The 17900-nt window shown below is 39.1% G+C and overlaps 1 protein-coding gene across 1 annotated transcript in view; it reads right to left on the reverse strand.

Moving 5' to 3' along the window:
* COL24A1 (collagen type XXIV alpha 1 chain) overlaps positions 1-17900 on the reverse strand; it is a 3617818-nt gene that overhangs the window by 1477684 nt on the left and 2122234 nt on the right. Inside the window, exons 22-23 of the mRNA XM_044086026.1 lie at positions 14456-14500; positions 9019-9072 (exon numbers count right to left, since the gene is read on the reverse strand). Coding sequence (XP_043941961.1) covers positions 9019-9072; positions 14456-14500 — 99 coding nt within the window. The remainder of the gene's footprint in view (positions 1-9018; positions 9073-14455; positions 14501-17900) is intronic.

Genomic DNA, 17900 nt, shown 5'->3' on the forward strand with positions numbered 1-17900 from the left:
ATAAAGGGTTGGTCCGATTTGCTGATTTCAGAAGTACTATGTAGGTAGAAATGTAACTGTCTATGAACATCTAGGAGATGTAATGAATATTCTCCTCTATTCTGAAAGTTAGAAAAGAACACTGGTAGATCTACTGATTGACTGAGGTTACTTTCTGAGACAACTTTTGGTAGAAATGAGGGGTTAGTGCATAAATAAACTCTGTCTGTATGAAAGACTAGGTATGGGGGTTTAGCATATAAAGCGCGTAATTCAGACACTCTTCTGGCTGAAGTAATAGCCACTAAAAAGAGTGTTTTCCAGGAGAGGTACTTCAACTCACATGTAGCTGACAGTTCAAAGGGAGGAGAAATAATACTACATAAGATAAAATTCAAATCCCAAGGGGGTGCTGTATTTCTATATTGGGGTCTTAACATAGTGGTTCCTTTTAAAAATGCTTTACAGAGTCTATGTGACATGACTGCAGAACCATTTTGTCCTATATACTATTTTGTCCTATATGAAAATTGGAAATTGCTGCCAAATGAACACTAATAATTGCAGTGGCAGCTCTGTCATCGAAGAGTTTTGCTGGATATTCTAGGATAGAATGTATGGGTGCAGAAATAGGTCTATCTGATTCTCGCTGGCCCATGTAACAAATCACCTCCATTTTCTCTGGTACAATTTTCGAGTAGATGTCTTATGGGAAGATAATAAAATATGTTTGACTGTTGCCAAGCTGTTAGTTTGAGAATGTCTAGGTTCGGGTGAACCATCCCTGACGGGTGAGTCAGTAAGTCTGGATAAGGGTCCAGAATCTATGGTTCATTCCCAAGGTGAGGCTGTAGAAAGGGAAACCAGACTTAGAATTGCTGTTGTCTACAATAAACTTGGTTTTTGCAGAAACTTGGGTATCAGAGGGATTGGTGGAAAGGCATAAAGAAGTCCTGGAGGCCAACTGTGAACAAGTGCATCCCGTGGTGACTCCCCTGTGGGGGGGATCAGGGCAAAGTAGTTGCTGCATTTGGAAATGGTGGGTGATGCGAAGAGGTCACAGCAAGGCTGGCCCCATTTCTGGAAGATTTGTTCCCTTACCTTCTGGTTGAGGGACCACTTGTGAGGCCATAAAATGGCTGTACTCAATTTGTCCACAATCACGCTGGATTTCCCCAGGATGTGCATTGCCATCAGAAAATGGTTGGAGGTGGTAGCCCATTGCCAGACCCTCATAGCTTCTTGACAAAAGGGGTAAGATTTGGTTCCTCCCTGTCTGTTTATGTACCAGACAATGGATATATTGTCTGACTGGACTGCTATCTTTCCTAAAGTGAGAGTGTCTTGAAGTGCTTGCAATGCCAAAAGCACCGCCCTCATTTCCAGGATGTTTATGTGCAAATGCACCTCGTCTTCCTGCCAGGTGCCTTGGATTGTCTTCCCTAAATAATGCTTCCCCACCCTATCTGGGAAGCATCTGTGGTCACAGTGGCCTGGGGTTGAGGGGGGTGAAAGGACAGCCTAGAAATACTAATAGAGAGTAAATCCACCATATGAGATCCTTCTTGCAGGAGTTGATTATCATGATTTTGTGTGACACTGAAATTTCCAAGATTGACCATTGAGTGGAAAGTAGCCACTGAAGTATTCTCATGTGAAGGCGAGCTAGAGGAATGAGGTAAATTGCCACAGCCATCTTGCTTAGCACCTGAAGGACTAGTCTTGCGAACAGTCACGTCTTCCTAATTAATAATCTTACATGATGTTGAAGATCATTTACCCTGTCTTTTGGAAGCCTTGCTACCATTGTGGTTGTGTCTAACTCTGCTCCTATGAAGGTTAAGTTCTGACATGGTTCTAGAGCAGATTTTTTTTGTAGTCTATGGTAATACCTAGGGAGGAACAGAGTTGAAGGGTGTAATCCCTGCTTGTAGCAGAAGATGCCTGGTTGGGGCTGTTATCAGCCAGTCTTCCAGATATAGAAGCACCCAGAATCCTAGGTGTCTCAGGCAAGCCACCACTACTGCCATACACTTGGTAAACACTCTGGGGGCTGCAGTGAGTCCAAAGGGCATAGCTCGAAACTGGAAGTGGCTGGCTCCTAGCCGGAAGCGCAAGTACCTCCTGGATCGCCTTTCCATTTTGATGTAGTAGTAAGCATCCTGGAGGTCTATACAGCGCATACAGTTGTCTTTTCCTAAGAATGGAAGTATCGTCTGCAGTGTTGCCATCCAGAACTTGGCCTTTTTGACAGATTTGTTCAGACTGCTGAGGTCCAAGATGGGTCTCCAGTCTCCTGTTTTCCTTGGTACTAAAAAGAATCTTGAGTAACTTCCAGATCCTCTATGGTCTACAGGGACTTCTTGGATGACTCTTTTTCTTAGCAACTTTTGGATTTCTAATGTTGCTTGTTCCTTTTGACTGGGTGGAACGTCTGGAACTGATTTGTTTACAGGAGCGGGGAAGAAGAAGGGAATGATGTATCCTCTGGATATTATGGCCTGCACCCATCTGTCTCTTGTTATCTTTTGCCAGGTTTCACGGTGCAGTGACAATTAACCCCCCCAACTACCTCCATAGGTCAGCAATCAGGCACTCCTTCAGGAGTGGTGGAAGGGTCTGCCAAAGAAAGATTCTCTGGAGCCCTGATTCTGCGGGCCTCCTCTGTTGCGAGGGTGGCAGGTTCTGTTACTGTTCCCCCCTCTGCCTCTGGGGGAACATTCACCTTGTGTGTCCTGGAAGCACCTTTGTGATTTTCTGAATCACATTTTCCCACTACCCCTCTGACCCTTAGGAAAGGGTCTGGTAAGTGAGGAAAAATGCACTCCAATGGCAGGCAAGGTCTTTCCCTCTTGTTCACACCTGGTGAGCGTCTCTTTAACTTTATGCCCAAAAAGAGAGGAGCCATTAAAGGGGGGCACTCAAGAAGGAAGACTTGAAGGTCTCCATGAAATCACAAAGGCGCATCCAGGCCTGTTTCCTAAGAGAACTGCCTGAACCCATTGCTCTACTCACTCCATCTGCTGCATATGAAATGAGTCTCATGAACGAGTTGATGACAGAATTAAGGGTGGCAAGCTGATCGTTGACTTTATCTGCCGCTGCCTCAGCTACAGCTCCTGGGAGGGAGTCTGTAAGTTCCTTTAACAGATCCCTCTGTAGTCTAGTGAAGTGGATGACGAGTTCGGCGACTGCAAGGAAAAAGTCACTGATGAAAAGATGTGCTTCCCATACTTATCCATGGTTTTAGAATCCTTGTTAGGAGGATGGATAGAGGAACTGGTTCGGACAGTTCTTTTTTGGTAGCCACCGACATGACCATGGCAAGCACTGCTACACATTTTGTCAAAAACAGTTTGTCCTTTGGGGCTGTGATGTATTTATCTGGCCTCCTAGGAGTACAGTCTGGGGTCTCCCAAGCCTTCCAATAGATTAACTCAATAAGCTCATCAGAAGGTTAGGTCACCCAAGAGGTTAAAGGGTGAGACCCAAAGGCCTTCAGGAACACCAACTCCTCAGCCAAAGAGCTTGTGGACTGCCAGTCACCCCTCTGCTTCAAAATTTCCAGGATGTCTCCAAAGGATAACTCTTCCTGAGGTGACCGTGGGAAGCCTTCTGCTTGATTGAGATCAGTGTTTGAAGTATGCTACTACGAAGACAAGGAGTCAAGATGCTTCCACTTGTAGGTCCTCTTCCAAGGGACCTCCTCAGTGGGATGTTCTGGAGAGGTTTCAGATGACAGGGGAGTCCCCTGATGGACAACCTGAGGCCTGGGGTCTCTGCGGTCCTATGGGCTGGATGTGTGAGAGGCTGAAGATACCTGCACAGATTTGGGAGGAAGATCTGAGGGGGACTGTCTCTGAGACTGTGAAGTAGTCAGCACCCTCCTCATAACAGAAAACCAAAGAAACCATGTTGGTAAAACCTTGGTGCAGAAATAAATCCAAATGAAAGATAAAAAGTAAAAAGTAAAAAATGCACCAAGATAACACACAGCAAAAGGTTTAATCACAGCAAAATAAGTGCTTTCACAACCGAAGTTGCTTCATCAGACACCACAGTAAAAAAATGCACAGGTTTAAATAGAGATTCTAAAATGCCAATTAATCAATAAAATCACACAATGATTAAGTAGCAGTGAAAAACAATTAAGCCTCATGCTCAAAGTAAAAAAAGCATTGCTTAAAAACATTGTACAAAAAGGAATCAAATACTATACATGAGAAAGCACTTAAAAAAATAAAAAATCATTATAAAACATGGAAAAATACTAGGCAGGAAAAAGTTAAATAGAATACTTGGAAACTAAAAGCTAGTTAAATACATAGACTAATTTTGAAAGAACTTAGCTAATCTTAATGCTTGAGATGTCTAGCCTTTAAAAAAGGGACCAAGGAAGTAGTAGCATTCAAACCAGGATAGTTTTCAGCATTAAGTTTCAAAATCCACTTCTGTTCATGTCCCTCTGTGATATTCTCAATGTCACCACCTCTGGGGTTTCTATAAATATGTTGTAAAACAAAGAACTTAAAGGAATGAGAACGGCCATTGGACATAACATGATTGGCTAGAGCATTTGATGGTTTATTATTACTAATATCTCTTAGGTGGTCTAAAATACGATCTTTAAGCTTTCTATTTGTTCTTTGTTTTACAACATATTTATAGAATAGTTTTTTTTAAGTGGTTTCTCATGTATAGTATTTGATTCCTTTTTGTACAATGTTTTTAAGCAATGTTTTTAAGCAATGCTTTTTTTTAGTTTGAGCATGAGGCTTAATTGTTTTTCACTGCTGCTTAATCATTGTGTGATTTTATTGATTAATTGGCATTTTAGTATCTCTATTTAAACCTGTGCATTTTTTACTGTGGTGTCTGATGAAGCAACTTCGGTTGTGAAAGCGCTTACCACTTTGTACCCTCCTCATAACATCAAAGGCTGTCTGCCCCAGGTCCAAAAAACACTCTGGATCCGGCAAAAAGGTTGTCAGAGCAAAAGGCATCTCAGGCACAGAAGACAGAAGCTCTGAGGCAAAGCTTACAGCTGAACTCACCCATGCCAAAGCTCCAAAGGCAGGGTTGGATCTGAAGAGATCCAAGCTGATTCTGCAGACCCGACTGGAGAGTGTCAGCTCCCAGAGGTACTCTGCTCCAACTGAGTGGAAACACTCGGGGCAGTGATCGGATCCAAAGAACCAATGGGTTTCCGATCCGATACAGACACTAGCTAAATGTCAGAATCTTCCAGCTCCAAAACCATAGGATGGATTGGAGGAGGAGCAGGCATCGAGGGGGAAGACTGACTTATCCGATGCCTATGGGTTCAGATCCAGAAGTAGATTGGCCAAGGCTGATGTCTTCAGTGACCTTTGCACCACTCTATCCACATCTTCACTGGAGAGGCTCCTGGTTGACCAGGTGGAGAGGGTATGGGACCTTGACCTAGTTAAGAAAGGTGAAGGGAGTCGAGAAGGGATTGGCTCCAAGGAAGGAGATTGGCTACGATATCTGAATTCAGTTGGCAAGGTGGATTTCAGAGCCGAAGGTTCAGAAATGGTAGACTTCGTAACTTTAGGTTCTGACTGCTCCGAAAAAGTCTTGGATCCGGTTTGAACTTTCTGCTTTGATGGATCAGTTGGAGTTGACAGTTTAGATACTTTCTGCTTCGGCTCCAAATAAGATTTCGGACCCAAAGAAGGTCTCTTTGAAGACTTGTCCGATTTGGGAGAAGCCTTGGAAGATATAGCCTCAGAAAAAAGGGTTTTTTTACATCCCCTTCAGAATAAGCTTGTTCTTGCACTCTAAAAGTGCTCTTTGGTTGAACCCATGACAAAATGAACAGGATTCTTGTAGATGAAAAGGCCCAAAGCAATACACACACAAAGTGTGAGAATCGCTAAGGGGCATCTTCTTCCCACATTGTTCACACTTCTTGAAGCCAAAAGGCTTCCCTTCTTTTTGTGACATGCTTAGAAAGGAAAAGATACACTCACAACCACTGAATAAACCAGGACAGGACAGAGTAGAAAAACATTTTTTTTTTAAATCGCCCTCTAAGTTAAATGGACAAAAGGGACGGCAAGAAAGGATAAACAATGTCCTCTAACTAAAATGGACTCTCCGTTAGACAGGAATAAAGGGGTGAAACATCCTCTAACAAAAATGGACATTGGTTAGACACCCTTTAACTTAGACGGATGCTAACCATGGAGAGAAAGGCCTATCACTCACATGAAGGGTCAAGATAGAAAGGTTGTTTAGAGGGAAAAAACTATTAAGAGAAAATAGTTAAGAAATATAAAATGAAAACTGCCCAGAGCTTGCTGGTAGAACCTCCTTGTTTGCAGAGTGGCAAATGAGATCTGAGGAAGCTAGAGAGGTGCATTGTGGGTAAAGAGGGATGCTCACAAGCTTTGCTGAAAACCTTGAGCTTTTAAAATGTTCACGATGGATCTGATGGATCGGATCCTACCCATCAGTGGGAATAAAAGCGAGATTGACAACATCACATCAATTCTTTGACACCTTTCATAAATGATACAATGTTGCTACCTAAACCAGGAATGAATATGGGCTCTGCAGCATGCAAAACCTTCCAAGCAAAGTTAATACAGTTGAAGGACTTGAATACCTTTATTGAAAAATAAAAACAGAGCTGCCTTTAAGTGATTTCTATAGCTTCATTTAACTTGTCTCCTTATTTCTCCAGACTTCATCCCATTAGATGAAAGAATACGTACTTCTCTCTCATTCAGAAGAATAAACACATCTTAGTAATTGTCTGACTCCAGCTTTGGTATTTAGAATTTACAGTTTAATTAGAACAGGACTGGTTTTACAAACTGGCCTTTATAAACTCAAAGGTGTTCCTTTTAAAACATTCTTTCTTTCTACTTCTCCCTTAGAGAGTCATGGGAGAGTCTTACTGGCCTTTTAGTACTTAGGTCATTCTGTTTTATAATGATGTAAGGCTAACATACACCAGGGTATGGACTTCATAAGCAATTATGCACCCTTTCTATATGACTGTGAGTCAAGCAATATTTTATCATGTGCTTATTTAATATTTACCAGTAATTCTTAAGTGCTTCTTTCATACTTTATCTTGCATGTGTCTTGAACAGAATGTTTACTTTATATAACGTAGACTTGCATCTCACTATTATTTCTTGAATATATGAATGACTCTGTTCCACGATTTTATTAGGTTTTGGCCTACACAAGTGAAATGGACTTTTGTGGATCAGTCTAATGGTCGTACAATATTATAAATAAAATATTTTTTTCTCTTGCATTAGTTATGTATAATTCTCACAAGCCAGTTTAACTCTCTGGTCTCTAAAAAAATTATTGCACCAATTAGTAAACCAAAAAGAATCAATTTGTTCCAACATGAAAAACTCAGATTTTCGGAAATGTACACATTCCAAACTATGCTTAGCCAATTCGTTATTCAGATCTTTGGTGTGAATATCATAACAATGCTCTCTGATGTGAAATCTTAATTTTCTAATGCTCTTACCAAAATATAAATGGGCAGAGGAATTAAAGACCAGAGAGTTAAAATAGCAATTCAATTAATTGCGTACAAGCTCCCTGGTCTCAATGAAAATATTAATATTTTTAACTAAAAAATGAATCCGTCACATTTTAGGACAAGTTTTTTATTTTATGTTTTCATTTACAATGTATTAATTTGGTGGTGTCTTACTGTCACATAGATGAATGTGTGTGTTCAAATGGAAGCCATTTTTGGTGAGCTTTGTTACGTCATTTTAAGTGTTTAGATACTAATCAATTTTCTAGGAGATGGTTTCTGAAGAAATTCCAAATAAAGAAGGGACAAAAGCACTAAATTCTAGTCTCTGCTGTGTTTTCATTTGTCTTGTTTTAGTACCATTGAGCTACTTGAGCCATTTCAATGAAGGTGTTTGGAAGATTTTCCATTATATATTTTTCTGAAGGATATGACATCTGAAACTCTAATGGCTGCCTTTATTTAGTATTATTTAGTGACTTATATTCTCTTTGATTTGCCAGGAAACTACACGTTTTATGAGGAACAGACCAAAAATAATAGGCAAAAATCTGGAATTCTGTGAAAATCTGGACAGTTAAGAGGTATGCGACAGATGCCTTTCCCTTATTGGAAGAATATTTGTTCAGGCTTAAATAATTAAGCAGCAGTATCAGTATTAAAAGTAAATTCCAAGAGTCTCACTCTGATACTTTATGGTAAAGAATGTACACCTTCACACCTTGTGAGACATTTTTTGCATGTGAAATGTCAAACATGCCTCATAAGAACACCATTACAAGCACATGAGGAAGAAGACATAATTCTCATATTGATTCTGTAGCTAAGAAATCCATTTAGAAGTGTCTTCAAATTGAAACAATGCATAACAGAGAATCGGCTTTGTTTCTCTAATAATTTACAGATCATGGCATCTTTTTTTTTTTAATATGTTATCCTTAGGGTTCCCTCTTATCATAAGCTTGGTAGGTAAAGAGAAGTGGTCCATTACAATGGAATCATTCAGCCATTTTTTTATAGTCTGCCCTATTTCAGGAAGAGAAACAGGACCTGTCAAACAGTGCTGGCTGTGTATGAAGGATTGTTTGTGCTGCAACTTCTGCACATGTTTTGCAGGTACATTTTCAACTTCAGGCTAAGTGATGGCTACTTACTCCCCATGATCTAAAGACATGGATCTGGCAAGCAGCACTTCCAACTTGTTACCAAACCCCCAGAAAAAAAAGACTGGTCAGTATGTTTTTTCATCAGCTCAACTAGGTCTCTGGTGTTTAGGTCATTACTTAATACCAAGTCGCCGCCTGTAGAGATGACCAGCCTATCCATATGTCTGCAGGCCAAGACACTCATTCCAGAAAGGTTTCTGTGTGAACAACTAATTGTGTAAGTAGTCAAATAAACTGTTAAAAAACCTAACTTTTGTCAGCCTAGCCTTTCATGTATTACATAATTCTTAAAAGTGCTAAACGTGCATGATCTCCACATATAAAACACAGTTTTACCTTTAGACCTTCAGGTCCTTGCTCTCCTGCATATCCTTTCCGACCAGGTCTTCCCTGAAACATAGAAGTATTACTTTCAAGTTTCAAGTTTATTATGTTTGAGAAAACACAGCAGCAATCACTAATAAAATAAAGTATTTATCTGTAATATTAGGTAAAAAAAATAAACTGAAATAAAATTCAGCACCAGCAGAAATGCAACCAAATCACTTTTAATACTCACATAAAAATGGGCAGACTAGGAAACACTTTAAGGGAAAAATGGCCCTTTTTCAGACAGCATGGAATTAAAGCTCTTCTGTCTTGAACTTAAAAGCTTAAAACTAATTACTGTTCCAGTCAAATATCTAACATTCTGTTACACACTAAAAATATAATAAATGGACCCACTGAATCAACTTTGAAACCCTGAATGAAAAGATGCTGAGGAATCACGGCAACAAACATAAATTGCCCAAAATACCAAAATGGCAAAAACGCAGAGTGCACTTTTTTTTTTTGCTGGGGAAAGCGCATCCTTGTTTGAGGGGCCAGGTCCTCAACACCCACTGACACCCATGAAAAAAAATATATATATGTATATGTTTATGTATATATATATATATATATATATATATATATATATATATATATATATCTATATATATACACAAACACACACACACACACACACACACACACACACACACACACACACACACACACACACACACACACCAACTACACAGTCACATAAAAAATAAATGAAATCTCCAAAAGCAAAGGAATCACAGCTGTTGCTCACACGCACGCACACACACACACACACACACACACACACACACACACACACACACACACACACACACACACACACATACACACACTGCACTGGAAGTGATTTCCTATTAAGAACAGTCATTAGCATTCAGATCTTCTGCATCTTATGTTTCAGGCACATATAGGTCCATAGGTTCATAGGGGGTTACTAGGTTAACCGCTTAAGGTCCCTTACAAGCCTAGCCAATATAACCCAATTTTACCCAATATATAGCCCCTAGGGGCAAGAGGATGATATAGATTTGAGCTTGTGCATTGAGTATCTTACAGATTGCCACTGTCCATAAGGGATACAGACACTACCCTAGGTGTGAATTTGTGATTCCCTATCTAGGCCAGGGAAGGGCTCTACTTAATGTGAACAAGAAGCCTATTCCAAAGAAGGGGCAATTTCTGAGATATATATCTGTCTCTCCAGCAGTTGCTAACTAAGTTTAAATCCCTAGACTGGGTGACCCTCATGCTGTTTGACTTGTGGATGTGTAGCAGCTCCTTCAGAACTGGATTTGTGAGTGCCTTGTAAGTTAGGCATAAGTCACCCCTTAACAGTCGGTAGGAAACAGAGTAAAGGGATACAACTTTTAGTCTATCCACATAGTACATGTTGTTTACACCCTGCATTTGATTTGTGAGTAACCTCTGAGGTCACTTCATCTGCTGTAAGTGTCAAGTCAAGTACATGTCAAATGGTGCACTGTACTCAAATCACTGGTCTAATGAGGGATGAGTACAGTGGGACTACAATTTCCTTGGATCTGGATGCCATACCTTTACTTATAATTTGTGCCAAATAAAAGGACTTCTTCACCCATATTTGTGAGTACCAGATGTAGGATATTTATTCCTATACTGGAAGTGCAGACTAGCTGCTCCAGGGCATTTGAATTTACAAAGTCAAGAAATCTTTGTTCCTCCATGTTAGTGGTTGTGTATGCTTCCCACATAAGGAAAGGTAGTTAAAATCACCCATGAGTATGGTGTTGGGTTGGTTTGTGAGTGATTCTAGTAACTTTAGGCATGATGTATGGTTTTTGTGGTTCATTCTGGGAGACTTGTAGCTAGCAAGAATATCGTAATGGATTTTCCCCATGGTTGGTTGACATGGAGTAGCTCAAGCATGTCATATTGCTTAGATACACCTCCACTTTTTGCTCTTTCAGGTTCAGTGGTTGGATGGAATATATAAAAGACATTACAGTCATACATTGCCAGAGTGCATTCCATGGCTTTGAACCATTTTTTCAGTAACTGCACTGACGTCAGCATTCTCCAGGGTAAGGAGAGCTTCGACGGAGTGCAGTTTCTTTTTGAGGCTCCAAGTACTGAGCCGTAACACCTTTAGCTTCTCCTGAGTAGCTTTTGTTGTGTTGGAAGATCCATGTGTTTGGCAATGCCTAAAAAGGCACTACAGGGGGTGGATAATGTTTTGGCCAATATTCAAAAGTCTAGAGGTGACAGGTGAAGACCATCCCTGGCAAAAAGTATGGCTTGTCAACCATGTTCTCCCAGGCTGACAAGTATTTAACCCCTATGGAATGACACCAGTAGCTAAACCAGTTATTAAAGTCAATCACTTTCTGTGGCATCATCCTTGGAGACAGCAGAATACTGTTCAATGTTAGGCTCATACCTGCCTGTGACACATATTCTGAGAGCTCAATCATGTCTCTCTTTATAAAGTCCAAGGAGGTACATCTGAGGTCATTTATGTCAACGTGGACTATGATTGAGTCATACTGGTACCTAAGGGTAAGTGTCCTGAGTGCTTACTTGATCTGGCGCATCCTGGCCCTTGACAGGCAACCAACTGTAACCTGCCCCTTATCCAGCCTGGTAAGAAGGACATCAGTGTGTCTCTTGTGACCAGAATATTGAGTTGTGGAGTGTTTCACCTGATGGGCTTGTTAGCTGATGCACAATGAGAGGTGGTTTTATGAGTTCTAATAGGAATTGTCTTGTTTGTCTACATGAGTTTCTGAGGACTGTGCCTAAGAAGCCTTTGAGGTTTGGGTAAGTTAGATGTGAGCACCCCCCACATATGTGGGTCTACGTGTGTGGTCCTTTGTGCATGCGGTGAGTGATGCTGTGAGTCAATGGCAACCTAATTGTTGCTCTTTTGTATCTGTATGTGACAGTCTAACCTCCAGTGTCAATGTGTAACTACATCTCTCACATACTGTATTTGTCTGTTTGAGAATTAAGTGGTTGACAGTGTACATAAGACAACTGTTACATTGCTTCAGGATATCCATGTCCACCACGCTGGATGAAGAGATAGCATTAAAATGTCCATCCATTGTTGCAGGTTGTAATGTGTACTTGAAAATACAGACATGTAGGGTGTTTGTAAATGGATGAGGGATGGTGCTTACTTGGTGTAATCTGCAGCAAACCTAATCAGCAATGCTGCCCAGCGCCAAATCTGATTATCACTGAGCAGCAACAGTCCTGGGTGCTATAAGAAGGTAACCAGTACAGTAAACTTTCACAGTAAACTGAAAAGAAATCAATGTTTCCAGATGTTTGTGTCTGTGCAGGGAACTCACACAGCTCTGTACAAAAGTGTGGAATTTATACCAGCACTAGAAACACAGAAAACTGACTAATGAGCCCTCTGGCCAATAAAACGACTACACTTAGAGCCCTTTTGTATGCTTCTAAACTCAGATAGACCAGATAAACACCTACTGCCACTAGATGAATAATCCCAGTCCTCCTAATGTAAAAGCAAAGTATAAGAGTGTCCGGAGTGAAATGCTACTACAAACAAACGTAAAGACACAGATACAGCAGTGTACTTTAAACAGCTTATAAAAGTATGACTATTCAATAAAAGTATTCCGCTTTGTAGAAATGAGCCAAAAGCCATTCAATTGTGTAGAATTTATAAAGCCACTGAAAACAAGGTAAGCTGATTAATAAGCCCTCCAGCCAATAAAGCAACTACATAAAGGAATCTTTAGCATGTTTCCCCAATCTACAGACCAGGCAACCACACATTGCCACCAGATGGAAAATCCACTGTTGCCTTGATGTAAAAACACAGAAATGTGCTTACTACAGAGTGTAAATATATACTACTTTATACAACAGCTAACTAGATAATAAATTCAGAACAAGTAAATCAGTAGTACAGACAATGAGAAGCAAAATGCAGTTTTGTTTCAAAATAAGCACAATGAAATTTAAATAAATAATTCAAGATAATAACAGCAGTGTAGAAAGGGAGGAGCTTATAAAGCTCAATTTACAGTAAAGGTGGGCAGCTTAAAAATCATCAGATTTAAAAAGAATGAGAGGATGAGTGGGAAAACTAACTAGCAGGCGTGACCAACACTGCTTGTAGTTTTTGCAGGTCTTGAGTCTAATCAGAAAAGACAAAGTACCCAGAAATTCTCAATGTGAATATCACTCAAGAAAAAAAATAACCAATGAAAAGGAAAAAAAAAACATGAAATGTGCAACCGTTAAGTGTCTATCTGTCACACACAAGAAATACACCAGGCCAAGCAGATTTCTTAAAGCAGAAAACAAAATGGAGCAAGTAAAAAAAAAACACATGAAATGTGCAGCCTAGGTAATTTAAGTGCCTAACTGCCACACAGAACAAAAACACCAGACCAAGCAGATTTCTTAAAACATAAAAAAAATGGAGCAGATAAATCAGCTCTATTAGTTGAACCTGAAGTTCAAGGAATTTAACTTCAATCACCTGTAGATATGCTACACTCACTGCATCTATATTCATTCTTAACACTGAAAACCTAATTAAATCTATTAGAGCATCCTGTGAGTTATGTATATTTCCTTTGAAGGTAATATTAATTTTTGAACTCAGATCATGTTATGTATTTTCATCAGATGGAACTGATTTAAGGGCACAAACACTCATCTATCTGCTTTAAAAAATGATTTCTAAACAAGCATTAATTGCTTGACTACTCTGAAGTCTCAACTGAGCTTTTCTACAGTGCATGGCTCTTTTTTTCCTGATTTTTAGGATTCTCAGCCAGCAGCTTTGTTGCTCACAAGTAAAAGTTTTCCCTGTGGTCTATAAGCTTGACTCAGAACTGCACAACAGATGTCTGTCTTTTCCTTATTGGAAATATATCTGTTCAGACTTCACTTGTGACCCAGGAAAACTAAGTACTGTGACACTCTTCTTTAGTTCAACTACCCCCAATTACTCCACTTCGCAGATGATTATTTAAATAAGTTGTAACAACTGCTGCAAAATTGAGAGCACAGAAGATAAAAAAATCCATTCATTTAACCTTAACTTTGCCAAGCAGAATACGTATATTGCAAAGCATTACTACCAGTTTTATTACCTTTTAGTGACAGCACTTTTTCAGACTTGGCATATGTTACATACTGAATTTATATGCATTAAAACAAACTATACAGTCATTTTAGTTTTAGCAGCTCTGAGCATCCTTCTGTACAACAGGCGACAGGCTTAACGTATGTTAAAACAACTACACTACATTCCATTAACTATGATTAGGCCTCCTATTGTCTTTGCACATAAGAGAAAGCCATGTTCTGTTTTTTTTAACTCTGTTTTTTCAAAGCTAGAATTCAAAAGGCACTTGATAATTTGCTTAAAACAACTTACTGCTGATCCAATACGTCCAGGAGGTCCTAAAGGTCCTTCATCTCCCTTAAAAATCATAAAATGTTAAAGCATAAACAATATAAAAATGGTCAGTTTGTCTTATTATAAAATTAAATACTTTAACAATCATATTTTCTGCAGATGTAATGACAAAAAAAAATGAATGTTATTCTATAAATGGTAATACTTAGTTTTATTACCCAGACTTAGCATGTTATATAAATTCACATATGATAATGAGACAGAAGCCAACAGCTGAGATTATGGCGAGCTTTGACTTAAACTTCCTGAATATACTCAACAACACCTTAGAAACACTTGAGACTAAAGATACTGTGCCCTGATTTTGAACTTACTTTAGATTTAGTTAGCAGTGTGTTTTCACCATTTCATTTAGAAAAAATGTAAAATGTAAATATGAATATATCCACCCTAGCTTAGGATTTTAGCACTATTCCTTTACTTTGGAACATTGATTGCTGACTCCCTTTTTTCCTATGACTAAAAGCAGATGACATTAGGTCTCTGCTTTTAGGAAATAATACTCAAAAACAATTTGACCTCTGACAGAAAGTTGAGAAGTTGCCTAGAGGTAAACTATCATTAATAATATTCTGGAATTTTTGTGACATATACAATTTTTGAAACGGATTTAACTGACAAAAGAAAGATAAGATTAGCAAATAAAATATGACATTTGATTCAATATCCTATTAGCCAGCATTCAGATGCAACACTGGACCTACTTCTTGTGGCACTAACTGACTAGATCTAGGAGTAAGTCCTACTAGAATGTTCTCTAGACTACAAAAAGTGAACTCAATCAGCCAAATAGGGACAAAAAGCCCAAAAGTAATCTCTACAGACATAAAAGACAGGGAAGAAATCTTTCATTCTCTGTGCTTAATTATCCAGCTCAGACAGTTGAAAAGTTCTGACCAGTTTTATTTGTCCAGTTGTAATTTTGCTGCTACTGTTTTAGTGGACTGCACAATTAAATAAACAGCCTTGGATTTCGGGAGTTGGTGAGTAGATCATTAAAAGAGAATCTGTTCCAATGGCAGGGCAGGGTGTGAGGTCAATAGATTGGTTAAATTTGCACTAGGAAAATTTCAAAAGGAGCTTGTGGGAATGAACAGGCCAGGATATTGCTGTTGGCAATAGACAAGTAAAAATATGTTAATTATGCACATAATGAACTAATGTCATTCTGCAGTGATCAATAACCATGTAAAAATCTTTCAATAAATATTCTGCCAATGCTGGGAGATCCAGTTACCAGAGTTGTAGTCTGTCATGTGCAGACTTGGCTAACAATAGTGACATATAGACATAAGTACACATGCACACATATGTATGTTAATCATTTAAAATTTCGGGACTCATATTACCAAGTCCCAAGATATGGAGAGTGAAGGCTGAAAATCCAGGCCCTGCATATACTTTGTCCGAGATCACCATTTCTTAGAATATTCACATTTGTCCGATGTATTGAGATCTTGGAGGTAGCTACAAGTTTGGGGGTGTGGGAGGCTTGCCTTCCCACAGTGGGGTACAGAGGGGCTTGCCACTCTGCAAAAAACAACTTTAAAGAAGAACAACAACGATATTTGATATGCCCTGTTCTACTGAATTTTTAATCTTTTTTGATGTATTAGGACTTGGCTTCTATATATATATATATATATATATATATATATATATATATATACATACACACACACGCACATATATATATATATATATATATATGTATAACACACACACACACACACACACACACACACACACACACACACACACACACACACACACACACACACACGTGTGTACATCTGTATATATGAATGTGACAGTACTACTACAAGATTATAGTCGCTTTTCTTAACTGAATTGTTATGAACGCACAAAATACCAATCAGAATCCACCATCAAACATCTGAAACAGGCTGCAATCTGGCTCCTGTAGAGGTCAAGTACATGTCTCCTTGCTTTTTTTGAGTTCATTGAGTTGTGTGTTGGTGGATTGTGAGAGATATTTTGTGAGTTGGTCACAATCCATTTGAGAGGATGCACTGTGTATACAGTATATTTACCAGAATAAGTCACTAGGACTGAGAGCAAGTCATTTGTAATGTGGACCCTTACCTGATGTGATTGCCTATGGTATACATGTACATCTCTGTTGTACAACTGTACATAACTATTGCTTATAACTCTTGTTTTTTTTCCACCATATCTGTTTTGGTGGATATCTCTTTCTTATTGTCAGTGTACTAGTAATTAATATGCTCTGACTTGCTTTTAACTAATAATGTCTTTCTTTCTATGCTTATTTTGTATTTTATATCATATGTTTGCTGTTGATCACTAAGCCTGAGTCTTGGCTGAAAAGGGTCAATGGATCACCCCACCTATCTGATAAACAACAGTAAATTCATAAATACCCCCCCCCCCCACATAAAGCATTTTGTGTAGTGTTTTATGGAAGCCAGCACTTTAGTCATAAATAATCAAAAAGTAAACATATACTTTTGAGATCATTTTATTCCAATGAAATGTACACTGTCTTTCGGCTTCTCCCATTAGGGGTCTCCACAGCAGATCACCAGTCTGCATATTGATTGGCAGTGGAGTTTTTGCGGTGTTGAGTTGCCATCCTGGCACCCCACCTTCACAGAAGACACACACATGCACCTACTACATGTCTTTAAGACTTATTCGACCGCAGGGAAGACACGCACTCTCCACACAGAAGGCACTCCAGCCGAGAATCAAACCAGAGAATCTCTTGCTGTGAGGCGACAATGTTAACGGCTGCACCACCACCTCATTTTATTCCATTGAAATGTATTTATTTGAATTTGTTTACCAGGGTTAAGTACTGATCAGTACTGATCAACTTAAACTTGGTAACATTAAAATAGTACAATAGTATAGTAGTGCTGTGGATATATAGTAAATCTCATGCATACATTTCCAGTTCTTCAATTCCACATTTCTTAGGATCCTAAATAGTCTTGCTCCTTTACGAATAAAAAGAGTCAGGATAAAACATGCTAACTGGTTTGCCAAGTCCACAAAACAAATTATGTCCTCTAGGGATAAAGCCTGGAAAGCCTGGCTAAAAAATAAAACTCCTTCCAACCTCACGCAATATAAACAACTTCACAATCAGGTCAAACGATTAGTAGTCAAAAACAAAAAAGAATAGTTCCAAACCCTCCAAAACCAACATAATCAAAACCCAAGAAATTTTGGGGAGCAATCAACTCCCTACTCCATCCTAGAACTAACCATAATCCATGCCCAAACCCATACAAAACACCCTTCGAGTTAGCCTCACTCTTTAACTCTTATTTCATTGACACCATTGCTAAGCTTACTACCACCTTCCCACCTATCAACACAAACCCACTAAACCCTATAATAGTACATACCCCAA

Source organism: Protopterus annectens, chromosome 10.part0, assembly GCF_019279795.1.
Source record: "Protopterus annectens isolate FY-2018-M chromosome 10.part0, PAN1.0, whole genome shotgun sequence".
Taxonomy (NCBI): Eukaryota; Metazoa; Chordata; order Ceratodontiformes; family Protopteridae; genus Protopterus; species Protopterus annectens.